The sequence below is a fragment of the Plectropomus leopardus genome, chromosome 10 (assembly GCF_008729295.1).
Source record: "Plectropomus leopardus isolate mb chromosome 10, YSFRI_Pleo_2.0, whole genome shotgun sequence".
Classification (NCBI taxonomy): Eukaryota; Metazoa; Chordata; class Actinopteri; order Perciformes; family Serranidae; genus Plectropomus; species Plectropomus leopardus.
In genome coordinates this window covers 4642723-4670166 of record NC_056472.1, presented here as the reverse complement: position 1 = coordinate 4670166, position 27444 = coordinate 4642723, and the positions used below count along the sequence as shown (strand labels likewise).

General features: G+C 38.9%; 1 protein-coding gene across 3 annotated transcripts in view; it reads right to left on the bottom strand.

The window, feature by feature from the left end:
- Positions 1–27444, bottom strand: part of LOC121949025 (nck-associated protein 5-like) — an 88375-nt gene that overhangs the window by 33693 nt on the left and 27238 nt on the right. For all 3 annotated transcript variants that reach the window (XM_042494610.1, XM_042494611.1, XM_042494612.1), the window contains exons 3-7: positions 22224–22314; positions 17042–17203; positions 10037–10105; positions 7998–8036; positions 6755–6874 (exon numbers count right to left, since the gene is read on the bottom strand). In XM_042494610.1, coding sequence (XP_042350544.1) covers positions 6755–6874; positions 7998–8036; positions 10037–10105; positions 17042–17203; positions 22224–22314 — 481 coding nt within the window. The remainder of the gene's footprint in view (positions 1–6754; positions 6875–7997; positions 8037–10036; positions 10106–17041; positions 17204–22223; positions 22315–27444) is intronic.

The following is a 27444-nucleotide window of genomic DNA, read 5'->3' as shown; positions in this document are numbered from 1 at the left end:
CAAGCATAACTCGCAGTGAAAAACAAATTTTCCATTTCAATAATTCATACATAATGACCTGTGTGTTAGCTGGCAACTGTTATGTCTCCGATCTCAAAACCCTCCATCACTGATCTCTGATGGGGACGATCAAATGACCCGTTTCTTTTTTTTTTTTCTCGAGTAATCTCTGCAGCTGTAGCAGAGTGAAGAGCCTAATGGATTTTGGCCTCTTTGCTCCCATTTAGTGTAAAGGCCATGATCTCTTGTTGAGGTAGTCACATCTGATCTGAGAGGTTAGGCTCATGACTAACATCACTGAGCAGCTCATGGTCTTTAAAGAAAAGGGACTTATGAGGAACAATGACAGTATTACAATTTGGCACAGGAAGAGTGTTCCATCAATTCAATATTTTTGCACAATATCATTTGCACAAATTATCATCTCACCAACAAAACCTTAAATTGTCTAAAAACTCCTAGCCTTCATTGAAATAATCTTTTAGTCACAAACACAAACAACGTGTAGCTTAGCTGCACAGCAGGTGGTCACAGCCAGCTCCACATCGCCTCCCTCACAAAGACTACAGTTCAAATCAAAATACCCCAAACTTTAAATGCAAGGCTCGCTCACAAAACTTTTGTTTGTGACTTTGCCGGAGACGAATGTAACAACTGTACTTAATATTCAAGCTTTAGGCGTGAGATAATTATCTTACACTACTAATGTAGCCTCGCGGATAACTGGGAATGCTGCATCAGTGAGTCAAAGGCAGCATTTGGCACATTGCTGCAAGCAACTTTGTGTTATTCACATTTTTTTTTTCACTGCTGCAAAAATCCATCTTGCCTGGTGAAACATTTTACCATCCACAGTAACAAACTGATCACAATAAAGTCTATTCCCTAACCTGATAATGATTTAATAACTATTTTGTGAGTGTTTAATAAGAGGAAAGAGCTTGTTGAATCAGAAATCACAGATTAAATGTTTGGCGGAGGAGAGGAGGAGCAGACTGCAGGTCAAACATCCCTCCTTTAAAAAATATATACAGGAATATCTGAAATACGAGATAGCAGCTAGGGATGCACTGATTGTGAAATTCTCTGCCGATAACGATGTTTAAATTAACGATTTGGATGATAGTGGATACCCATATGGATGCTTTGTGGTTATTTAGTTTGCTTTTGTCATTTGCCCCCCCTTTAGTACCAGGGAAAAAAAGAAATCCTAATTTTAAAAAATCAACAAAAAAGAACTGTTTTAAACTAATTCAGCCCACTCTTAGACTACCTTTCAGTGAGCACAAATTCAGTTTTTTTGTAGTGTTTTTAAAGATTTTTTAAGATTTTTTAATTATATTTTTTGTCAGGACAGAGCGATAGTGTGAAAGAAGGAGGGAGAGGGGATGACATGCAGCAAAGGGCCGCGGGTTGGAATTGAATCCGTGGCTGATTTTGGCAAGGACATGGCCTTCATACATGGAGTGCCCACTCTATGCACTGAGCCACTGGGCACCCACAAATTCAATTTTTGAAACAACCTTTAACCTTTTGAAACCTAGTGCGACAACTTTTCTTGCTGCTTTTAGACGCCTTTTCACAAGTATTTAAACCTTTGAACCCTGAGCACATTTCTTTGCAAAAGTGCAATTTCTTTCAAAAATTTGTTGGAAAAAAGTAATCAAAAGGAAAAACTTGGTAAGAAATGTTCTAGAAATTGCAAGGAATTAGTAGATTTAGAAAATTATGTTTATTAAAAGCTAGGGAAAAAAGAAAAAAGCAAAGAAAACTAAGTCACCAGTAAATAAACAATGGAACCTTGCTTAATCAGACTCTAGGGAAAAATGTCAGCATGTACCATGGTTCTTTTCAGCAGAAGCAGCTGGGCTCATACAGTTCTCCTACAAAGACAGCATCCCTCTGTTAGCAGAGTCTGCAAGTTTGACCTTTACAGAAAAGGTTAAAGATGAAGGACAGCATTTCCTGCTCTGCTGGCTCGCAACATCCTTAATGACCTGGTGTGGGAATTCCTACACTTTCCATGACAACTTCCATGAAGATGGAAATAGACATGTCAGCAGTGTTCATACAGTTTGTCCAAGATTTGTGTTAATTACCAATTCTGTCTGTGATATCAGACTGGTCCCCTGAATACAGAGAGCGCGAGTTTGTCGGAGGAGAGGAATCATGCTGAGAACCCTGACAATCCAAAGAGACCTTTAGAAACAAAGCAACTTGAAACTTCTCTCCTGCCTTCTGCATAATGATTATGACTCTTTGCAAGAGACAGAAGGGTCATTTCATTAGGCTTTGAGCAGTTTAAAAAAGTTTTGGCTGAAATTCTACCAGCACTCTCGTCAAGACCAATTATGGATCTACGTTTCAGATGTGGCCAAGACGAAGGGTCAATACACATCTAAATTTAATACGTTATTGGCCAGACACACTACATTTTGCATTTAAGCCATTACTAAAGCATGTCTTAGCTGTCAATCTAACTTCACAATGAATTGTAAAATGAACCTTTGGATGCTCATGAAGTTCACCACAAGTCATGTTAAAGTAATGTCATGTACTCCATGAAGTAATTTTGTTGAACAGCCAAGTCTCATCAGACATTAAACTACTTTTTTACAGGCTTTGGCTTTTCCTCATTAAAACCTAAATTTTAATGGGCATCTCAAATTGGATTGTAGAAAAAAAAAAAACTGAAGTAAAGAGAAATTCCAACATCCATGAAGCCATGAAAACTGTCTCTGTAATGTTCAAGGAACAATTTCGATGCTGAAATGTAATGAAAAACCTGACGTTGATGAGTTGTCCTGTGTACAGCAGTAGCTCATATAACTTATGTCCTGTAGGTGTATTTTTCATCAGGGAATGGCTTTGTTACTCCCTCTTATGTGGCCTTTTATTTGTTTGGTCAGCACTTTGAGACAGTACCTCAAAGGAGGTGTCCAACGCCAAAAGCATTAGTGTTGGCAACCCTGAACTGATTCTGAAAAATATTTAAAGATACAGCTGGTCTGTTAGTTGCCAACTCAAACCTGACACTCAAAAGTTGATGTGGTTATATGACCAAAATAATGGCATTTAAAGCAAATTCTTATACAGGTGCATGTAATGTCCACCTTGCCAACATTTCCAACGTGATGTAGTATATAAGCTGACTTTATCATTGAGGGGTGGAGGGGATGGTGGATGGTGTGACACCTAGGCGAGACACCCGCCAAGCTGCAGACCACAGTTTGAGATGAACAAAACCTTTTGCTTTTTTTGTTTGCAAGTTGTCACTATGTTTCAAGCAGGTTTTTAGACATGTAGCTGTGTTTTCACCAGGGATAGTGCCAGGAAAAACCGTTGCTTTTACAGAGACATAACTGCACCACATAGGTGAGACACCTGCCAAGCTGACAACAAAATCAGTTGTTTAGACGCCTGACAAACTACAGACTACTATTTGAGATCAACAAAACAGTGTTTTGTTTTTTTAGCAAGTCATCCCTGTGTTTCTAGCAGGCTTTCAGACACCAATTGTAGTAAATCATAGTTATGTTTCCATTAGGGATAGAGTCAGTAAAAGAGGTTGGTTTTTTACCAAGATATAGCTGTGACACTTAGGCAAAATGCCTGCCAAGCTACAAACCACTGCAGGCCGCTGTTTGAAACCAGTAAAATTGGTTGTTTTTAGCAAGTTATCACTGTGTTTCCAGAAGCTTTTACTGCTAGGAAAAACATTTGTTTTTTACAGGGACACCTAGCATCACCTAGACAAGATGCCTGCCAAACTTCTAACAAAAGTGGTTGTTGTTAGGTGCCTGCCAAGCTGCAGACACCTGTTTGAAATCAACAAAAGCGATAGTGGCAGGAAAAAAACAGCTGCTTTTACTTGACTGTACAACCTAGGTGCAGACTGCTGTTTGAAACCAACTATATCGGCTGTTTTTAGCAAGTCATGACTATGTTTGCAGCAGCTTTATAGACACCAAATGCGGGTGTTTTTTAGTGATCCATTAGCTGTATTTCCACCTTGGTTAGTGCTAGTAAAAGATGTTGTGTTGTATAGAGACATCACTGCATTTTGTGCCAGGATAGTGCCACTAAAAGCAGTTAGCAGTTTTACTGAGACATTGCTGTATTTCCTGCTGTGATTATAACATATTTCAGAGGTTGACTTTCTTGCCTCGGGTACTCCTAATCTTTTTTTTTTTTTTTTTTTGCTACTTGCCTTCTGGATAAATACAGAATAGAAACACCAAAGCCAAGAGGAGTGAACGTCTACTCAACAGAACAACAATCTATATAAAGAGTAGACCCAAGACCCAGCACCAAATCCCTGCAACCTACCAAAAATAATGAAGGCAAATGGACAAGCAGCACATTGCATTTGTATTTGCAGAGTTCTGGCTATTCAGCAGCACCACACACACTTAACACTGTTTCGAGTAATTGGCTTCAACAAGCATGTGCAGTCCCGCTGATCCAGTGACAGTGACAGATCCTCACTGAAGTTCAGGAACCCAATGTTTCTGTCAATTACAGCTTACACTTCTTTAAGAATGAAGGGCTAACAAGCTGGGCTCAGCCAACCATTTCTGGGAGTTTCTTTCAACATTCATCTCAGAATTCAAAAGTATCATCATCAGTCCATCAGAATTAGCATCCATCATCAATTATTCATGGTAGAGCTGGCCAGTTGACCTTAGAGTCTTTCACTTAATTCTTAAACCAGGATACATATTTCTGTCCCTTGCAACACGTCTCGGTTGTATTTTTCTGCAGAACAAGTGTATTTGATTGCTACAGTTTTTTAAATAATAAATACTTGGTTGAGAGACTGTTACTCGCTAAACCTCAATATTTTGGAGATATTCACTGATCAAATTATGCATAGTTGTAGCATATACACCAAAACAAATCCACTAATATTGTAAATGGATAGAAGGTATGACCCAGCTCACCATTCACATTTTGGAACATACTTGAGATCTAATTGGATTTGATCAGTTTAAAATGTGTCCGTCCAGCCCAGTGCTGCGCAGCATGAAAGCAGCGCTGCCTCATTATTGTTGGTCGCTGATCAAAGCAGCCAAATCCAGCCCGTCAGCAAGGTTGCATAAATAAACCTCAAAATACTTATAATAATTCCAAAAAAATGAATCAGCCAACCTGTAGATCAAAGGATTGCTGTAAGAAAAGGTTAAAAGGAAATTTATCTTAACAGGGTGCTGTCATACTGAATATCAGTGATGTTGCAGTTTTACATGCCCCCCTAAAAAGTGTAACGTGAACATTTTATGATACTTAAGCATAGGTAAATGGTAAACAATTAAGTGCCTCTGACAACAGTAAATGACGGCAGCATTTAGTAAAGAAAGACTTTTTTTAAGTTATCATAACATTCTTGAATACTAATTGTTCTGATTTTTGCTGTCCTAAACAGATACTTTGCTCTAAAATTTCATCATTTTTTGATTAATTTCAATGCAATGGATAACCCTGTCTGGGTGACATATCTGGCTACCAAAACACCTCTCCAAGGCTTTTGCTTTAATGAGAAATGAGTGCCCTTAAAATGTTTTTTTAAGTTTCAGGCAACAGAAAATAAGAAACCAAATTTTAGCAGGTGTCTTACTTTGAAGTTGTCATAATTGGTTTTAGAGGGGGCAGAAGCACAAGCTAAAATCAAAACTCTGTAATCATCACCTTGTAGAGTGCTGCAGGGATGATGTCGTTTTTGTAAGCCAATGCAGAATCACACATCACACTGATTCCCTCTACAAAAGCCAATGTTATGTTTTCATTGAATTTTGAATTATTGTAGGAAAATAAGCTCTGTGGCAAACAAATGTTTATGATCCTTAAACATTTTTGTTCAGCAAGATAATCTTCACCAATGAACACTACTTTTATATTTAAAGTGTATATGCAATCAGCAGAAATGAAAAGCTAACATTTGGCTGTAAAGGAACTCCATGACTTCATTCCCCTCGACATAACGATACTGGAAATGCTCGTTTGGTGTGATGGCGTTCTGTAGTTAGCATGCGTCTTTTTTAAGACGTGAAAGCCTCTGTAAAACAAAAAATGAAAGTCTGTTAAGCTTGTGTTAACCACAGACCTTATTTCAGGCATCTAACCAAAAACCCATTCAAAAAACCCACTGACCTCAAGACAAGGGAACCAGAAATGCAAACTCTTTAACAGAGAAACTAGAGTCATGTGAGTCAGTTTTTTGGTATAAAAATATTGTTAAGTGCAGCTTTAAACCTTGACAGTGTTAGCAGTGAAGCCCAACAACTGAACATGATGGCTAACAATACTACACAAAGGCTTAGGTTTTAACCAATTATCCCTGGTGCTGTATGGTTGAAAGCGTTCCAATTAGAGAAACATGTGCAGCTCTGCAGCTCGCTCTCCAGCTACAGCTGGGTGGTTCACTAATAGGCTAAATTCTGACATGAATAGCATAAAGGAAGCAAGTGGTAAGGATGGTAATGCTTGTTTGATGACCTACATTGCACTCCAACATGCCAATTTGACACAAATTGCAAGAATTAAAGAATATGCGGACCAAATGGGTCCATTTCCTAACCCGTACGTCTGAACATTTGAAACTGGATTGCACCCTGGGTAGATTTCTCCCTCTTTGTGCTTTTTTAAAGTTAGTAACCTTTAGAAGTAGAACGCTGCTCATGTAAAATTCAAACAGCCTTGAAGCGGGTTAGGTCTGTCAGTGCCTGTTTGTATCCATTGTGCCATGTGTTCCTACCTGGGAGACAGGAATCGTGGACATTTTGACACGTTGTTGAAACAGCACACTCAGTATGCGGTTTTGCTGCTCCAAGTCAAACACACGGGTCCGCAGCTTCACACATTCCTCTTTCAAGTCCTAGAAACCCCCACAGAGGAGAAAAATGGACAGATAACTGCCACTGACGGGGATATTTCAGAGAACTACACGTGTGCCAGATGCTAATGTAACAGGAACACGACACAATGCTGTACTTACTGTATACAATATGAATCCTCACATTACAAGTGAGTGCTTTCTGTATAGAAATGTTACAAATATTCACCATGCAGATCAATACTACATAAACTAGTGTAATTATTATAAACACATGACTTTAAATAAAAAGGAATGAAGTAAATACATATGCCATTATTGCAGTGAAGTAGTTTTGCTAGTCATAGCAAAACTACTTCTGTGCTCATATAGACTCACATAGACGAGTAATTCCTTTTGGTGAGATTTCATACATAATACCCACTACTCTACTCTAATCTGTGTGCTGTAGTTAGCTTTAGTGTTTGGTCCAAAAGCAAAAGGAACTATTCTTCATAATGAAGATTTTTATTTTGACACTTAAGTACATTTTGCCAAACCTCAGTATTGATCCCTTTACCCTTTAAAACCTCAAATCGACATCAGTTTTCCTGAGCTGCATTCAGAAGCCTTTCACAAGCTTTTTAAACCTTTAAAACTGGGCAAATTGGTTTGAGTCCTTCAAAAGACATGGTAAAAAAAGGCAAGGACTACCTTGGCAAGAAATGTTCCACAGATTGCAAGAAATTTAAAAAGGTAACAGGAGAATGACCTGAAAATGTGTTTTTTAAAATAGAGGGTAATTATTAGAAAATTAAACAATCACTGGGGAAAAATGTCCAGCAAACTATATACTTATAATCATTATTACATGTTACCAAAACATTAAAAAAAACAAAACTTTATGTACTTTCACAAGTCATTTTCTTGTTTGTTTTTGTTTTTTTACGTTCCCTTTTCTTGTCTTATTTTTAGGTAATTTTCTTACAACTTTCTTCTAACTTCTTGCTTATTTTTGGGCCATGTGTTGTTAAATTGCTCATTGACATCTTCCCATGTTTTTGAGAGAAACCAATCCAGTTTGCTCAGGTTTCAAAGGGTTAAAATTGAATATCCAAATGTGACTTTTCACATTAATAACTGACAGTATTAACAATGTGTCAATAATTCAGAGACAAAGACAAACCTTCTGTGTGAGGAGGGCCTGGACCACCTGGTTAGCCACCTGGATGGAACATGTGAAAAGACAACAGAAATGTGTCAGACATATATTTTGAGTCATTCGGTCATTATTTGAGTGAGTGTTTCCAAACTTTGCGTGGAGCTGTGAGATGCAGAGAGACTGTAAATGAAAATGACCCAGTGCAAACTCCATCAGAGAGAATCTAAAGGCGTGTAAGTTGCTGTGAGGACAAACTGACAGCATATTGCATCACAAAGTCAGATTTTGTGAAATCACACAGCAGCTGCCTGCAGTTAGTATCTCTAACTTTATTCTCAGCACATAAATAAACCAGAGTCTGAAATCTGAACAAATGTCTTTTTTTTAGACAATGTTTGGTTTTGTCCCAACACAGTTTCTTTGCTCCTCTTGATGTCATTGATATTAGGCTGACTAAACTTTTAGATTCAGAATTTTCAAATAAAGAAGAAAAATTTGAGTCATTGCGAAATACAAAACAGCATAATCTGCCTTCCTTTCCTGCTTATTTTGATTTCTGAAGCGGAAGCATACGCTGTACCTTGACACTGGAATAATAACTATGTTTCCACTTTTGTGTGCTGCAAAATGATTTCCCTCCGCCTCTTTCATCTATCTATCAAAATGACTCGCCTCAGCTCATTCAGACCATGACAGGAAGCCTCCTGAATGTCCCCCCCCCCCAAAAAAAAAGATTAATGTGCATAATAAGACTGAAAAGCAGGAGAAGTGAAATTCATCCCAGAGCTCTGAAACTCTGAAATTTCTGTCCTCAACCAGAATATGTTAAATTCTCATGGGCAGCAATCTCCATGGTAACAAGCCCATTAGTGAAGCCTGTTTAAAAAAATGAAGTGGAGCGGTCCAGTCTTGCTGGCTGAAGAGAGATGAGGGAAAGACAAGGGAAAGGGATGGAAAGACAATCAAAGTGTTGTCAGGGAGAGAATGAGAGGGAAGGAGAGCTGGGAGTCGGTCCTCCTGCAGTGAGGCTCTCATTCTCAGATAGCCCAGGGCTCTGTTGTCTGTCCACTTCAATTAGAGATGTTCCCCTCTCTTGGCTTTCCTCTATGGACTTCACTAACACTATAGATAATAGTGTGTATGTGTGTCTCTTTGTTAGTGAGAATCTCATCTCACATTGTCGAACTGATAGCTTTGTTGGGCTTGGTGTTGAAAGTCAAGGTGAGATAGTTTAACAGTTTGGGAAATTTAACCCTTTTTTTCCTTTCAAGAGTAAGGGAGACAAGTGATACCACTCTCATGACTGTGCTTTAACCCTTTGAAACCTGGAGTGACAGTCTTGTACTGCTTTCACACGCCTCGTACAAGTATTCAGACCTTTGAGCCCTTAGAAAATCGATGTGATTTCTTTCAATTCATGAAAAAAGGCAAGAAGCAACTTGGTAATACATTTTTAACAAGTAGCAAGAAATTAGTAGATTTAGAAAATCAGTTTTTTAAAAAGCTAGGGAAAAATGTCTAGGGAAAAAAGAGAAAAGTTTGGGAAAACTATATTTATAATTAAAACCATAATTACATATTTAAAATTATGTCACAAAATTATAATAATTTTAAGCATTTTTGTTTTTAACCTCAAAAAAAATCCTTTTACTAATTTCTAGCTAATTTTTCTGGTGAATTATTCTTTCATTGCTATGCCTACTTCCCATGTTTTTGAGAGAAATCAAACTTATATGTTTAGGTTTCAAAGGGTCTCGTTTTGGGGCTGTTACTACCTCTGGTTCCGGCTCAGAGGCGAGAACAGTCCGTCCTCGCTTTCCACGATCAGGCGTTATATACAGAACGGCAAAGCGGCATAATGGAGTGATATTCCCACCGTGAACCAGCGTGTGAATGTGACTATGCTATTCAAATCAGCACTGATATGAGATACCCCGGTATGGACAATGGATCATTTCCAACACAAGATAAAATAAATGTGAATTATGTAGGGAATGGTTAGATAAATACTATACTTCACAGGACACAGGACATGTTTGTGCTGTGAGAACACTAACACTCACCTCATCCAGACAGCGTTCATACTGCTTCCTCTGATTGTCATTTTCCATTGACAGAGCAGAGTTCTCCGCCTGTACAGATAAAACACAGACAAATAAACTACATTGATTGCTTTGAACGTGCACCCATCTCAATCAGTAACAGCTTACGTCTCAGTTATACTTGTGACAAATAATGTGGCCATTCCTGCCAAAACCAAATGTGCAGTAAGATAACTGCGAGCTTTTGATTCTCTTAAACAGACAGGCAGACAGAGAGATAGATCAAGCGTCTCTCTCGCTGCAGCACTGTGGGATTTGCAGGTTCACTGGAGAAAGATGGTTCTGAATGAATAATGCTTTAAATTTCAGGCATCCAAACTCCATCCTGCAGACCTTCGCTGTGTCTGCAAGGCTCACTTGAGCTACCCCAGGTATAATTCCATTACTGACTTTAGGCTTTGCTCGATGGGGGAGCAGAAACCTTTCTGGGAACTCAGGAGGTGACTTTCCACTGAAATGATTAATCCAGTAAATCTTAAAGCCTCGGCTACCTGAGACGGCTTGTTTTCACTTAAGTGCTGTGGGCAGCTGCTCTGAACAACAGGTTCACAGAACATCACGGAAAAGGCCGATAATGGCACGACTGAGAAGAGTCACCACCTCACACTGCTCAACACCGCCTTCTGCTAGCCCAAGGATAATTGCAGCAGTATTTTAACCTGGTTCAATGACTAGCTGCTGAAATGCTCCAGATTAATAACGAGAAACTGATCATAATGAACCACACAAGAGTTGTGTGTTGTTGCATTCAGTCTTAGGGAGGAATGATGCGACAATAAAGAGAAAAAAGTTATTCTTCAAACTTCAAATAGATGGTTAGCCTCGGGTTAGCACAGTGGTAATCAAATCAGGGAATACCTGCTGAACGTACTATGGACTGACAAATCACAGTTCACAAAACCTATTCATTGTAACGAATGAGTAGACTGCACAGGGTCCTAGGAAAAAATGGATTTCCGAAATATGATTATTATATTATTATTTATATGTTCGAATTATTTTGCGCTTAAACAATTATCCAGACTCACTTACACTTTTATGAGCTTGTCTTTTTTTCTACAGTTTTCTGGACTGGAAAACAAAGTCAAAATCTAAGTTCCAATGTATTCTCCCCTGTCCTGCAATACTGTGGGGACATTGACCAAAAAGAAATTTTAATAATTTAAAGAAGTACTTTGCTATGGGAAAGATGTTGCTTCAATAAAACTAGGATGTCTATTCAGTAGAAAGACGCAGAGAAAACAGAAAAAAGAACACAACCGGAATGCACCGCCCCAGACCAACAAATGCTCTTCAATCTGGTATTACAGTTAAAACAGTAAGCTAAAACATGTTTTCTGGGTGGCTCAGAGGTAGAGCTGGTTGTCCTCTAATCAAAATGTCAGGGTTCAATCCCCGGCTCCTCCAGTCAACATGTTGAAGTATCATTGGGCAAGATACTGAACCCCTGAGTGTGAGTGTTATGAATGGTTACTGAGTAGCAGGTGGCACCATGTACAGTAGCCTCGCCACCAGTGTGTGAATGTGTGAATGTGACAAGTATTACAAAAGTGCTTTGAGTGGATGAAAAACTAGAAAATTGCTTTACAAGTGCTGTCCATTTTACAGTAGGAATATGCAACTGAGTAACAGAACCTTGGTTTATATTTGATCAGCATTGCTTAGTTTTACTGTTTGATCAAATTTTGGTCTGAGTTTGAAAGATAGAGTGAGGGGCAAGTCTGCCCTTTTATTCCACTTTTATTCTCTTTGTGTCTGCCAATAAGAAAATGCATACTTTTTTTTTTTTAAGTCTGCGATCATTAAAATAAAAAGCAGATACAGGTAATAAGCGAAATGCCAAATATCGACCCCAATAATCGGCCAGGCCGATAGTCTGTCGACCCATATCTAGGCACTGGTTAGATGGAGGGAATTTCCCACAGTTCATTCACATGTAGCACCCATATTGCTTTGATAAAAGCCAGGTTGAAATCAGCAAAGTATCTTTTTAATTCTTCTTCTTTTGGGACCAAAACAATATCAAATGTATAGAATTCTGTTGACATCTGAATTATACTGTTTTTCCATCTTCTTTAAAATAACCATTATTGGTGGAAAGAAGAAAAACATCAATATAATGTTTGATTCCACACTTTTGAACTGTATCCAGTGTATATGTAGTGTATGTCAATATATGTTGGATTCTATCTTAATTTAAAAAAAAAAAGAAAAAGAACAAACCAACATTTGTGCATCTGCATAATGTATTACTTCCAGAGAGCTTTCATAGAATAAACCATAAAGCTAAAATAAATCACTTACAAAGATGTAAATGTTTGGCAGCGTGCTTCCTGCCATGCTCCTTCATCCTTGTTTTTGTGCAGTTAACATGGTTGATCTGCAGCAAGCATCGCATCAATCAGTGTTTTAGCCCTAACTGTCAAATTCCACTGAATATTAGTTTTTGGTTGAGGAGCTGAGAGGAGTCAGCAACTTCTCCACATGGAAAAAGTGCAGTAAGCTCAGCTTGTTTTTTATTATTCATCTTTTCACTCTTATTTGTGGTTCTTAGAGGATTTTTTCTTCATTTTTCATGGTGGATTATATGGAAGGTACCCAAGTGTGCCATGACTGGAAAGTAGTTCCCAGCTAAATGGAAAACCTTGTAATGTTTCTCCAGTTCAGCGTTAAACTTTAATTACAAATGTGGATAAAATAAAGGCAGCCACCATGAAGAGGCAACGGCATGAAAACCACAAAATACACTCCGAATAATCCATTAGGGTCAACAAAGTAGACAAGAAAATTGATGTAATTTAAGGCGGCACTTTATTCTAAAAGAAGATCATCACTATGACAAAGTGGTTATGCAGGCTTTCATAAGTACTGGACCACAGTATTAACACAGGAAATTAAATACCGCTGAAATATCACTGCTGGATGGGTAAAATTCAGCAAGCGTCCATGCTGGTAATTACTTGAACTTGCACACAATTACTGGGACCTTATCAGGATGCAGGACGCAACATTACAGGCTTTACAGCTGATGCACATGTAGTTTAGATTGCATGCCACATGCAATCATTTACTAAAAATAATTAAAATCTGCCAATGTATTTGCTGTTTGGTTAATCTAATAAGAATCCTTTGCCTGATTGTCTCTCTTTTCAGGCATTTAGCAGAGTCACTGCATGTGTTAGCAGGGCATGATATATTGTTACTTTCAGAATAAGCTGGGCAATTCAGTAATGCCAGTTGAAAGTTGTAGGAACCATGTTGATGGGACACAATAAGCTGTAGAAATGTTAAAGTGATAAAGATGGAAAGATGTGATTGATATTATTGTTTTTTGTTACTCCTGTTATTATTTGTTGTTACCTGTTTGAGGGACAGTTATGCTCCAAGTTGGCCTTAGAAATGCTGTCTTTAAAAAAAGTGATAAAAAACAGAAAGCTGTGATTGATAATATTGTTTTTGTTACTTCTATTATTTGTTATCGTCATCTGTTAGAGGGACAGTTGCTCTGAGTTTTAAAACTGCGCTGATTTGAGACCGTTAACATATGCAGAGCTAGGTATTAGCAGTAGTTAGCAGTGTACCTGTGAATGTGCAGACTACTGGATCACTGGATTTCTTTGAAACTGAAAACATGATAACTCTAAAGCAAGCTCCATTATTCAGGAGCACCTTTTTTTCCCATTAATTCAGTGTCTGTGTTTCTCTCCGTAATGAGACATTGTAGGAGTTCAGTATTTTACTGGGTGATAATCATGCAGCAGATCAGCAGTAAGGTGTGACATCCAAACATTATCCCTGTTCACATCTGCTCTCAAATATCACCACCTCCAGTAAAACAGATACCAACAATAATTCAAAGTTTTTCTGGGTTTATGAAATTCTGCAGGTCAACAAATATTACATAATTCACCTATTTATATTTTAATAAGGCTTAAAGTTATGCATATTTGATCTTGAAACCTGGATCGATATCAGTTTTCATGTGCTGCGTTTAGGTGCCTTTCACAAGCTATTTGACCCTTCGAAACCTGAGCAAATTAGTTATATTCCTTTCGAAAACATCCTGGGAAAAGGCAACAAACTACAAGAAATTACTAAAAGGTGATTTATAAAAACAAACAAATGCAGAATTATAAGGTAATTATCCAAAAACAAAGAGGGAAATTTCCTAAAAAATGTAGGTATGATTTTAACAATTTCATATTTTAAATTATGTTGCGGAAAAAAATTAATAAAATATACAAAATAAATACATTTTTGTCAGCACTTGTTCTTGGTCATTTCCTTGTTTGTGTGTTTTTACTTTTTTGTGTGTATATTTTAGGTGAATTTCTTGTAACCTTTTTGCTTTAACTTTTGGTCCATGTCCTGCTAAGTTGTTACCTTCCTTCTGCCCATGTTTTCAAATGAAATTTAACTGAAACTCAGGTTTGTCAAGGGTTAAGGGCGGGCTGCATGAGTGACAGACATGATAGTGTTCTTGTGTTCTCAGTCAGACCCCCCCCCCCACTCACCTTTGGCAACAAAACACCCAGACGGCAACAGCCAATATTAAAAATTCAATTCAAATTCAATTCAATTCAAAGCAATCCACAAACACTTGGGTGACATCATGGTAGCTATATCCATTATTTATACAGACGATGGCAACCGAGCGCTGCTGTTCTAAAATGACCATTAGCAAATGTATTGGGAATCATAAATAAACTTTACAAATTGCCTCTTTTCTTTTTCTTTTTCTTTAGCGCTGCTTGTGTTCTAGTTTTACGGTGTTCTGCCGTATGAGATGAAATGAGTTTCCAAACTTTGAAATTGAAGTTGTCTTTGAAATACATCACTCCCCATCACCCTGGAGCCCTGCATTGTTGACTCCATGTCTGCGGCCTTGCAGTAAAACACAACACCCAAAGCAGAATCAGAAATGTTACCTTTAGGCTATGCTTTGGAGTAGATATAAAAGTGCGATCAATAATGTCTGTGAGAGCTCTCAACAGATGGTCTGTCCTATTATCTTTAGCAGGGAAGGTGTGACAGAGAGGCAGCATGTACATTCACTGGAACACTGGCTGCAAATGTTAACTACCCTGTCAGCATTTTAATTATCACCTCCTGGATATGAATAACTCCTCTGTATCCTGATGTTTCTGTCTTGCCCTCAGGATCGCTCTGCAGCATAATGAGGTCTCATTTCTGTGGTCTCATTTTCAGAGATGGATAGCGGCATGATGAAACACTGATTGTGCTTGTTTCTCATCTACATGGCTCGCTGCTGTCTTCAAATGAAGCTACGCGGACTCGGCCGCTGTGAGTGACACGTGACAGAAGTTAATGATCATTTCATTCAAACAAGCGTTTACATTCAGAACGGACAGGTTCCAGTGTTCTCGATGAATTCATTATGTATGTACCTGAGGCGGCTTTTGAATAGTTTTTATGCATCTTCACTAATGATTTGAAGTAGCCTAGCCCTCAGCTAGCAATTTCCACCACATAACCCAATCTGACACAACAAAAATAGCAGTTGGAAGTTGGAGCACTGTGGTCTGCAGCAGAGTTCTGCAGCTCGCCTAAAGGTTTTCATGAGGGCCAGCAAGAAAGAAATGTGAGATTTTACAGAGTGGGCCAAATAATTTTGGTGAAAGGACAGATTTAAACCACAGGCCACAATTTCCTGACCTGTGCTACAGCAGAAATGAGAAAGAAAGTGATAATTAGTTTATTGATCTGCGAAAAAGCCTGTTGGTGTCAGAGTGTTCGGGGTGAACTAATGCCATGTCACTTCTTTCACAACCTTCCTACCCTGCAATCCTTAACACTTTCCCCACCAAAGTATTATTATTAAGTTGCCAGCCAGCCCCAGCATTTTTGGTCATATTTAGTGATCTTTAAATACCTCCAGAATAATTTGTATTTTGAATATATAAACAATCAGTACAAGATAACATATCTTCTGCTTTTATACACATCCAAAAACATTTTATTCTAGCTTTTTTCATTCCTTTTTTATCAACACCTGAATTTGTGCATTTCTATTAAAATATAATACTGATAATATTACTCTGTTTGAGTTATAGTGGAACTAAACAGTGGAACATTTCCCAAAATGTCAGGAAGCACCACAGCTACAGAACTGTCCCTAAGTAACGGCTTTGCTGTGATCTGCGTATTTACATGATGTTCTACTTGTTTGGAGCTGGAAGGAATCAAACATCAGATATCAATTTATTCTTTCAGTGTAACAGGGCTGGAAACTCACTACACCTGAATTCATACCGCAAGCAGCTTCTCCTCTCGTCCTGCCCGTCACCCTGTCACATCCACACACTTGGTGTACAGGAGGAGAGGCTGGCCTGACGGCGGCATTCTGCGGTTCATGTGAGAAGCGAGCATGGGAATAAATGTAAATATATTTCTCCCTTGTTCCTGATGATCTGAATAAGTTGCTAAAAGTGTCTCTCGTTGCTTTTTAAAAATAACATTGCTGGGAGGCCTTAAAAGCCGCTAAATAGCGATAAAGTCGGCACATAAGTAGTCCTCTCTTCCTGTCCCCCTGGGTGACCCTAGATTGTCTTGTTCATTTGTTTTTGGGCGTGGAAATATTGTTCTGTTGCACCGCATCTGAAACAGTGTCCCCTACACTAACAGTAAAAACAGAAAATGACGGAAAATCTCGTCAATGGTGGGGAAAGTTTTAAAAGCAAAACAAAAAACTTGTTGTGATCAGACAGACCATCATGTAACCATTGCAATAACATTCAGTCCTTGAAAAAAAATACAGCCTTGTGTGCTGTCCTTGAGTTGTCCATTTATGCAAAGTCTCTATAGATATCTAATGAGCTGCATTTAATAGAATGAAACATACTCAATATATCGATCAATCTGATGTTTCAGGAATTGGGAATGGTGGTGGGGAAATGAAGAACAGTTGTGGGAAGGGTAAGAAGTGGACCATGCAATCCACTTTACCTCCAGGGCTCTGAGTCGCTCGAGCAGGGGATTGCTGTCCTTTGAATTTTCCTCCGCCCCTCCGCCAGCCTCAGGCGAGCCAGGCATCTCTGCTGATGCCGCTGTGGCTGTGGGACCCTCCAGACTGTCCTGCTGCTTCCACATTTCCTCCAGGAGTTTGTCCTGAAACGCAGAGAGAGCGGATCAAAGATGCATGCCTTAAAGTCACAAAGACATGAAAAATAAATTCTTTATCATAGTGGCAATAAATCTTAAAAAACAACACACTCAGTGCTGCCACTACTTATGCACAATGGTATGAAACTTTTATTAACTACGGTTTCATTTACACATACTTTTATTAGTAACACTGAATGAAATGAGCCCTGTAAGGTAACAGCAAGTACTGTCCATCTCAACAGAAATCAAAGCCTTACTTTGATCTGTACAGTTGACTAATTTCATCCCTAAAAGTACTCAAGTGCACTTGCCATTTTGGTTCATGTATGTGCAACAGTGCAAAGTGCAAAAGGACTGGGTGAGGTGGGGTATAAATTGTAGAGTGTGCTGATTAATAAATAGTCTATCAGCCAGTCACACTTGTTTTATTGCTCAACAACAAGAATCTGCTCTCCCAGTTAATCTTGCTGTCTGTTTTGTACACAGAGACACAATGTGAACACACACCATCACAAATCTTTAGCCAGAGGCAGATGGTGGGAGATTTTAAGTTAATTTGTACAATGGAATAAATAACAGTAGCGGCTGTAGCAACTCAAATTCAGCTGGCGCAAACCCCAGTTCCAAGTTTTCACAGCAGGCTGGGACTAATCTTTGTTACTGCAGCAACAGAAAGTTTTCTAATCCAGAAGGGAGTTTGCACTGGCCTGGCTGACGTCTTGTTGTCTTTATGAGCAGCTGGAGGTTCAACAAGCCCGTTCTCATTACGAACTTAGGAAATACCGCCGCTTTGAAAGTGCTTTCTGCGTCCGATACCAAAAGGCACCTATTACATCCGCATGATACACCCCTGGTAGGCATAAGTTGAAAACACAGCCCAACAGAACTGGTTGCAATGTTATTATACCCCTCCAAAACCAATGCACTCATTTCCTATTAGTGACCCAACCGGGACACACATGGAGAGCACACATGGGGCCTACTTAGTTTACCCACTTGGGCCCCAGATAAGATGCCCATTTTGGGCCAATACCCACTTAGCATAGCCCATGTGGGGCTCACATACAGGTGTTGGCTGGGTTCATACTTTATTGATACACATCAATTCTTAATATATTTAAAAGGGTTATAATATTAATTTCCTGGTATATCAGCTGATCTTTCTCACTCTTTAATATATACTGCAGTCCTGCTGTTCTCTGCTACAAACCGAGTCAAGGCAAGTTTTCCTTAAAAATGTAGCTTGTATGCCCTCGATATCAAATCTTCCCAATATTCATTAGGATTGATATTTTTCAAGGTATTGTATCAAAGTTATTCCACTATTGTGACCACACTACTTCATACAGCTTTTGAAGGATAAAAGTTTTAACTACTCATTTATTCTTCTTTTTTTGGTATTAGAAAGGAGGCTGTGATGGATGATATAAATGACCTCTGACGTGTGTGGAGGTGTGTGTGATTATTCTGTAACAGCCTGGTGTCATTAGCACATGATTTGATGAAGATAAACACAGTGGATGGTCGTGTTTAATGGCTCTGCGCCCTGGCGCGGCACTTCTCAAATCAAAGGCTGTAGATTTATCAGCGTGTGTGTCCTGCTGCCTTCAGATGGTTCTAAGGATTCAATGAACTGAGGGAGAAGCTCTTCATACAGTATAAAGCAGCTGCAGACAACAGATAGACTCACTCATAATTATTTATAGTTCAGATAAATATTATTTTTGCCTCAGCCACATCCTGAGTTAATTTTGATGGCGATATAAAATGCATCTACTGGTTGTAGTGATTAAATAAAATTGTTTAGTAACATTTTAAGCATTATTCAGTTATTGTTGCACAAGTTGTAGTTTGCTTTTGTTGATTAAGTCACCAGTGCCAGCAGAATGATTGTCTTGAGACGTCTCAGGGCAACCATTTTCCACCAAAATACTGACAACTTGCTTCCTGCTGCCTCACTTGAATGAATGTCCAACCTGTTTGCTCCTCTTCTCCCACCTGTGCACCGTGTGCTCTGTGCCGGGCAACAAAGTACTACACAGCTGGGCAAAGCCAATTCAGGAAAATAATGAGCACGGCCAGAGCACGGCTTGAAAATTATGGCCCTGAGAGTCTTGCAGCTTTTTCCTTTTTTTCATGAGAAAAACATCAAGAGGTGTTGAGTTTTGTGGACTGTTCACAGAATGATCAGGAATATGGCAAAGTAGAAACATCGCGATTTAGATTAGTATAAAAGAACTCTTTTGGTTAAAAATGAGAAACAGAGCAACAGAGTGCTGCACATAGCATGACTCTTTTGTTGTACTGATGGAATTAACGCTACTTTTGTCAAACTATAGATAATTCCACATCCCATTCATGCTTTAAAACATCTTTAAAATCTTTTAAAGATAAGATTTCCCTTTCTTGACTCCCTGAAGATAAATTTGTCTTGGACATATGAGAGACACAGGCAAGACGGCCACATACATATACAGTCAGACTACAATTAACACAGTATCCTCCCTGGGTCCATACATCAGCTCGAGAGAAACATAGACGACAATCTGATCTTTTTTAAATATCTTTTCTTTTTAAAAAAAACCTTATAAAATCAATGAATTCTTTGTCTTCTTTGTGCATCGAGCACTGTGATTGGTTGTTAAACACTATGATATCACTTCTAAAATAAGAAATTACTCTCTCTGTCTTAGCTACACATATTAATAAAACCACCGTGCCACACACATATACAATCAAACTACAATTAACACACAGTACGCCCCCCCAATCCATACACCCCAAGAAAATTGCACAGTGCCCTGAACCCAGGTGTTGCACAGATGCCCGACCTAAAATAATTACACTAAAGTGATACAAGATTATTGCACAATTATAATATTTTGTTTGTGCCATCAGCCATTTTTCACACTGCCGTTATATCAACGTTTTGAGAGTGTTTTGTCAGTGCCTTCTGAAATCATCCAAAATACTGTATAAGCATTTTTAAAAATCTTGTCCTTTATAATTAAGCTCTGGTAAACTTAAGGTAACTAAAAGCAGACAGGCTGTTGTCAGAAGAAGGACCCCACCTGCTTTCTTCAGATGATCTTGTATTCAACAAAAACACTACATATTCTGTCTTTACTGTCTAGAGAGGACAGTTTTATTTGCAAGAGGACATTTGTACAGAAAACATAATAAACTGTAGTTTTAGGTGTTTTTCCTGATGAGAACAGTCTCTTAGGCTCACAAGCTCAGACAAGCTGGGTGTACACTTGGTTCCCAGTGTGAAATGGCAGAGAGACAAAGTGAACAAGTGGCGGGTGAAGAGAGAACCAGAGAGAGATCAATAAATATCAGAAGTTGGTGGGCTGAATGAATGCTGTAACAACAGTGAATGTAGGACTTTCCTCTTACAAGTGGCCAGAGGAAGGACTCCAGGTCGATGCCTGTGCTGCTCTGTAATTCAGCTGCAAAACTCTCAGGTGCAGGAGCATGTGAGGGACTCATAAGATGAGTTCGGGTTTGTAACGTTTTGTAAGGGTGAATCTATTTAAGGGCAGAGAGCAGCAGCATTGAGGCAAAAAAGTAGTGTTCTTGAGCTCATTGGGAGGGAGTCAAATATGATTTCTACATGTCCTTGTGATTATGACTTTGTAATAAATTTATTCAGCTGAAGTCTTGACTTCCCATGTGTCCCTCAAAGGAGCATATCTATGTTTCAGAGTCTGAGTTGGGGTTAGATGTACACGGCTTTCAACATGGAGGTGGCTGAGCCAGTGGCTAGCAGCTAACAGTGCTGACAGCGCAAAGACAGAGGTTGGGTATTGCTGCATTATTAGTTCTAACTGCTGTATGAGCACAATGCAGAGCAGTGGTGATTAGCTAGCCAGTGGGACATGAAGGGAGGGACTCACGTGCACTAACATGCACAAGCAGCTGTCACAACAAAAAACAGAGAAGCTCAGATTACAACACGCACAGATGGAGCGTGGCTTCACTCTCTGCTCAGGGTGCCCTTACTCCACTATATCTTTACATAGAAAGTAGTGGTTTGCTCTTATATTATTGTTCTGACCGTCATTAAGGTAAAGCGGTGAAAATATTGTCAATACAACGTACATTTAAAATGATATCGATTTTAATAGATGGGATTTTTTCCATGTGTCTAAAATACATTTCATTTCTGACCCCTCCACAGCAGTACACAGAACAGCTCCTGTGTCAGACTTCGTCTGATTCTCCAAACTGGGGACGTGCCAACAGACATCTACTGTAAGTAATTTACTGTCTATGGATAAGTACCTCATACAACCCCACTTCATTTGAACTATCCCAGTAAAATTAATCTAAGAAAAAACTCTTTAAAAAACTTCCTTTTATTCGAGTTAAAAAATGTCATGTCAGTTTCTAACAAATGATTTTTCTTAAATAACAATTAGAGCAATGCTAAGTATGATGAGGTAGGTATCTTAGTCCATTCCTGACATACTTTGATGGCTAACTGTTGATTAATAACAGCTACAGTTTTTGAAACTGTGCATCATATCAGAAGTTAGTTTTTAAAGTCTTCAGAGAATCCATTGCTATGATGTCTTAGATACATATTACGACCTGTACAAAAACATAATCCTGCCGCTCACATCATGATCCTGATGGAGCACATTATAAAAGATTGAGAAAGACTCTAAGGTGAGATCCAAAGTGAGATCAATAGTATGTCTAATGGTAAATCGTCCCAAAGGTTTTCTAAAGGGTTTTATCTGCAATTTGGATGATAGAAAGTGAAAATCGATTGTTCACATATTTTCTTATTACAGTTCTGTATGACATTAGCGAAAAGGTGGTGCTGAAACTATTGTTTCACTTTATCGTATGACCTTTTTGTCACTTCCAAACAAGTTTTTCAACGTCCAGACAAGATTTCACTTCATAGGTAGTGAGAGTAAGAACAACATAAGCATTACATCAATGCCAAAAAGCCAACATGATACCAAAGTATTGAAAGAGATCTAATGGTGACTGGAGGCTCCTCTTGTACCTTGTATGCTTTCATGAGGTCCAGTGGATCCACCTTGGGCCCCTCCAGAGAGTCCTTGTTCTGTAGTAACGTTCGCACCGTCTCCTCCATGCTGCGTTCAAGAAGAGAACAGGCAAAGTGGTCAGAGTAGGCCAGTGGATAGGCAGAGAATCTATGACTTCATAGAAAACCAGACGGATAAAACTTCCAATCAGATTTTGGGGTTAACATTGAAGAAGCTCAACCAATAACTTTAGACCATATACTGTTTACATTAAGATGCATTTTGAAAGCTCAGAATTAACATATGTAAATATTTTAATGGTGTCTATACACCTTTGTTTACATTTGTGTCTCCAACCAAATTTGCCTTCATGTAACAGCATGTGACAAGGTGTAGACTGAATGGTGTAATTACTAGTTTCTGCAGTACAATGTTATTTTTCCAGCTCAGTGAGTACAGTAATGGAGTTGCTAATTGGATGCAAACGTATAGAAAGGAGGCAGTGTGGACCTGATAAACTTGTTGATGGAAGTTCTCATGTTGAAGGGATATTTCCTCCAAAAGAAAAGAAAATGTCACAGCTTTAATCATGTTTACAATGACTAAAAGAGCAGTCGACATCATCAGTATTCAGACTTTTCCATACCTATACCCAATAATACAATGAGAATTGGTAACAGAAATGAATTTAAGGCTGGTAATGATTTGAAAATGTTGTTAATGAACACATATTGGCTAAATGGTCAAACAAGTCTGCTTGTAAAATACTCATTTACTCATTAGCTGCAACCGCTTATCTTGTCAAGGGTCACAGGGGGCTTGAGTCTATCCCAGGTGACACTTAGAGAGAGCAGTGGTACACTCTGGACAGGTCGCCAGACTATCACAGGTCTAACACATAGAGACAAACATTCACACCTACAGCCGAATTAAGAGTTTGCAATCAACCAGACTTAAATGTCTTTGGACTGTGGGAGGAAGCTGGAGAACCCACAGAAAAACCTACACCAGACAGGTTTCCATTAACCCTCAAACTGTGCAACTTGAAATTGCAAAAAAAACCCCAAAAAAACCACCACCTAATGGAAACATTTCAACTTCGAAAAAACATTCATTGCAAAAGGTTTTTTCACATGTCACATGATGCTATGGGTATGGGCTTGTAAGTAGGGAATGGCTTCCTCGAGCATGATGCAGCAGGCGCTTCAAAAGACGTTATTGCATTGCATAACAGTTGAAAAATTGAGCGAATCATCTGGAAGTTTTGAATCCACAATTCCTCTGTGAAATCGTGGACTATCACTTCCCAGAAATCCCTCATACTTGACTGCTCCAATGTATGAGGGGCTTGCCTTTCATTATTGCTCGCATAACACACCTAAGTTGCCTTCAATTGGAAATAATGACGGCTAGTGTGGTGGCTGCAATAGAAATAAAGTTGCTAATATTTTGAATATCCATCGCCATGCTTCTTGGAATATTATAGCTAGAGTAGAAGTCGCATAGCGTCACTCAGTGGAAATGAAGTCATGTGGCAGTTGTGTTTTATTGACATTTAGAAAATATTGTTTAAGTTTTGCACAAATCTGTAATGGAAACCCGTCTAGTGACACAAGGAAGAACATGCAAACTCACACTCCACACAGAAGGGGCCCCAGTCGGCTGGTGGGTCCGAACCCAAAACCCTCTTGCATTGAGATGAGTGCTAACCACTGCACCACTGTGCTACCCTACTTATAAAATGTTTAAATTAAAAAAACAAATCAAGAAAAGAAAACCTTATACAGTTATTGTAAGCAGAAGTTTATCATTAACAGTTTTATGTTGTTAAACTTTCTCTCTTAGTCTAATTAGTTTAAACTAAATGCCTCCCCAGCCTCAGCTTTCACTGGAGCAGAGGCATAAAACTCATGTAGGCAGTAGATGTTTCAGACGTACTGTAAATAGACGACTATGTGCAGTTTGTCCACAGAAAAGTGCATTGCAGACATCAGAGCTCTGTTTCAAACTTAGTTTTCTTATTTTTCAGCGCACAGAGCTGTTTTGTACAGCTTCACATTGTTTTTATCCATATAATACTTCCACATGTTAATAAGGCTTCAAAGACCTCATAATGCTGCAGCTGACATTTGTTGAAATGTCCTCCACTGTATCAGTGCAGTCTCGCCTTGTGATCTTGTAATTGTTTTCCCTCTGAGCTATGTATGCTTGATGGACACTGACCATGTTCCTCATAATGTTGTACGCAGTGACATTTTGCCCTGTCACTCCCAGAGCAGCTTTCCCCCCTGTCTGATGCGTGTAGGACAGCCATTAACGCTAGCTGCTGACTGTGAGCACACCATTGGCATTCCTGCCCCAAGTTACTGCCACTGACCCGAAACAAACCCACACAAAATGAAATCAGCGGGTGGGGTGGCGATGGGAGGGAGAATACTGGTCGCAAATATTCTTTGAGTTTTAAGTGCAGAAAAAGGCAAACTGAGTTATTTTCGGAGGATCTGAGCAGGCTATAAGAAGGAGAATACAGACACTATCACTGTGAATGTTTATATGATGGTACATGGGAATCATGTCAGTGAAACAGGCAAAAAAAAATCTGTCAGTCAATTAAGACCAAAATGTCAATTAAATGTGTAATTCAGCAGCTCCCAAAAATCTCAAACTAAATGGCTATAATAAATAATTTTACCTTCAATCCCATGACCACTTGTGACGGTCAGTCATAGTGTACCACAGACAACAGTTCCCATTTGCTGTACAGAACTCTCTGGCATATTTCAGTGTAAAAATGTGACCAAAATAGAGCTAAAAGAGAGCGAATGTTACATTACTTTACATTACATTACTAACATTTGCCAGAAACACAATTCCAAATTACTTTTTATGTTCCTCAGTTGCTATGGGTGTGTAAATGGGCACCTGTATCCTTATTTTGTCACACCAACTTCAAGTGGATGATTTTTCTTTTCTTTTTTTTTTCGCCTTGAAACACTTCCAAACAACATATGATGATGCAGGACTGGCTTTTTGCCTTCTGTTCCAGACATTTAATTTTAATTTTGCGTGTCTGCTCTCTTTTTTGATAACTCTTTTACTGTAATTTGGACTGCAGCTGCAACATTCAGAGTTTTCAATTTTTTACAGGCAGCTGCAGTAGCTGTCAGTGTGGAAGGCAGTTTTCTATGAGCAGAGCACACATTTTAAACATCAGTATAGCAGCTGGTCATGTTAATTTAATTTTGGGAAGCCAATATTGTGATCACGATAAATATTTGATTAGTTGTGCAGCCCCCCAGCCTGTTCTCACTACCAAGTCCACCAACGAACAGAGGCATTTTTTACGCTGGCACAATAGGCGATGGTTGAAGCAGCAGGCAGGCAACAGTCATTGTCTATATTGTCCATACTCTATTGTAAAATGTTGCTGCTTTGTCTTTGGACATCAGCGTCACATACAAACGCACAGAGTTACCCCTACCCGCAGCTCTTTTTAATGTATAAAGAGCAAGAAAGTCCATGTCGGGTTGGGGGGGGGGGGGTGACTTTTTCTAAACCTCACCATGGATATTTGTTGCCAAAACTTGAGAAAACAAACCAAAAACCAAGTGTTTTGAAAAAAAAGACTGTTGTAATGAACAGAAATGGTACATTTCATGTGAAATGGTATATGTATTTACAGAAGACATCTAACAGGTGTAAAATGACATCTAACATCCAAAACTGAGGCAGTAGAGTGCCTAAAATGTCATATTTTGATGTGCTTGTCCACTGACAAAGCAGCAGCATTATCCATGTTAGCTAAAAGTGGCTAACGTGGTAGTTATGGTCAATGTGTCACTCTGCTCCCATCTGTTGTCCCCCAGTTAAACTGAACTTAATTAAATGCATGATGCCGCCCTCTTTTACCACTAAAACTTACTAACGTTTTATTTTTCATGCGAAAAATAAATCAGTGCATCTTCATACTACTCAAGTTACACCTGCCTGCATCCAAAAACCGAAAAATCAACACACTTTCTTGAAAACTCTAAAAGTAAAGATTATAGAAATCTCTTTTCTGCATTTTTTGGGTTATGTTTCACAGCACCTGAACCTCAACATCACAAAGTGCAACACTGATCATTTTCTCTCAAAGCAAGAGCTGGTCCTCAAAGTTTTGGCTCATCATGCTTGCTCCTCATGAAGTCGCACAAATTCACCTGAGCCCCATCAAAATTCATGTTATTCTGAGCAATTTTTCATTCATTGCCTCCACTTTTTGTCGCACTCAGTCATCAGTCACCCCATGCTGCTTCACTTCTGACTCTCACCGGTGTTGGTCATCTGAAATGAGGCTAACCACACGGCTCCTTGGCTTCCTCAGCCCCGAGTTAGTCACCACTTGGTGTTTCTGATTGGGCACTGAAGGAAAAGTGGGTCTCCCTGTGGACCATGTGGGGAATAATGTGCAGCTGAGTGCTCTCAGAAAGGGCAAAAACACGCTCCCACCCTGTCTGGCTCTGACCTAACAAGGCCTCGTACTCTCCTTGCCATCCAAATCTCATGACTGCATGTCTGTGGTCTGATTGTCCCACTATGTTTAACCTCATTTCAGCAGTGTTGCTGAATGAATGCTGCATTTTTGTTTTGCTCTTAGTTAGTGTGAGAAACTGGATTTGGCAAATGGTTGTATTGTGGTGCTGACCACATTGTGGATCACGATTATCATAAATAACGTTTTTCCCTAGCTTTTCTCTTTTTTCCCTAGACATTTTCCCTATTTGAAAAAAAATCTAGATTTACTAATTTCTTGTAATTTTTGCAACATTTCCTATCAAGTTGCTCATTTCCATTTTCCCCTTTTTTTGAAAGAAATTGCTCAGAGTTCAAAGCTTTAAATAATAGTGAAAGGCTTCTGAAAGCAGCACAGGAAAAGTGATGTTGCTCCAGGTTTTAAAGGATTAAAGAGATTCTTTTATGTAAAATGGTGAAGTTTTTCCTTTAAGACAAGAAGCAGTATATCCAAGACATACATTTACAACAATGGCACACAACACAATAAAACAGGACATGCATGAAAAACTTAACGATCTTGTGTGTAAGATTGAGGGGGATATATTTGCAGAAATGGAATATTATATAATAAGTTTCTTTAGTTCTTGCCCAATGACAGCTGGGATATGCTCCAGGACAAACAGTTCCGAACAATGAATGAATAAAAGTTTCTTCAGTGTATAATCAGCTAAAAATAAGAAA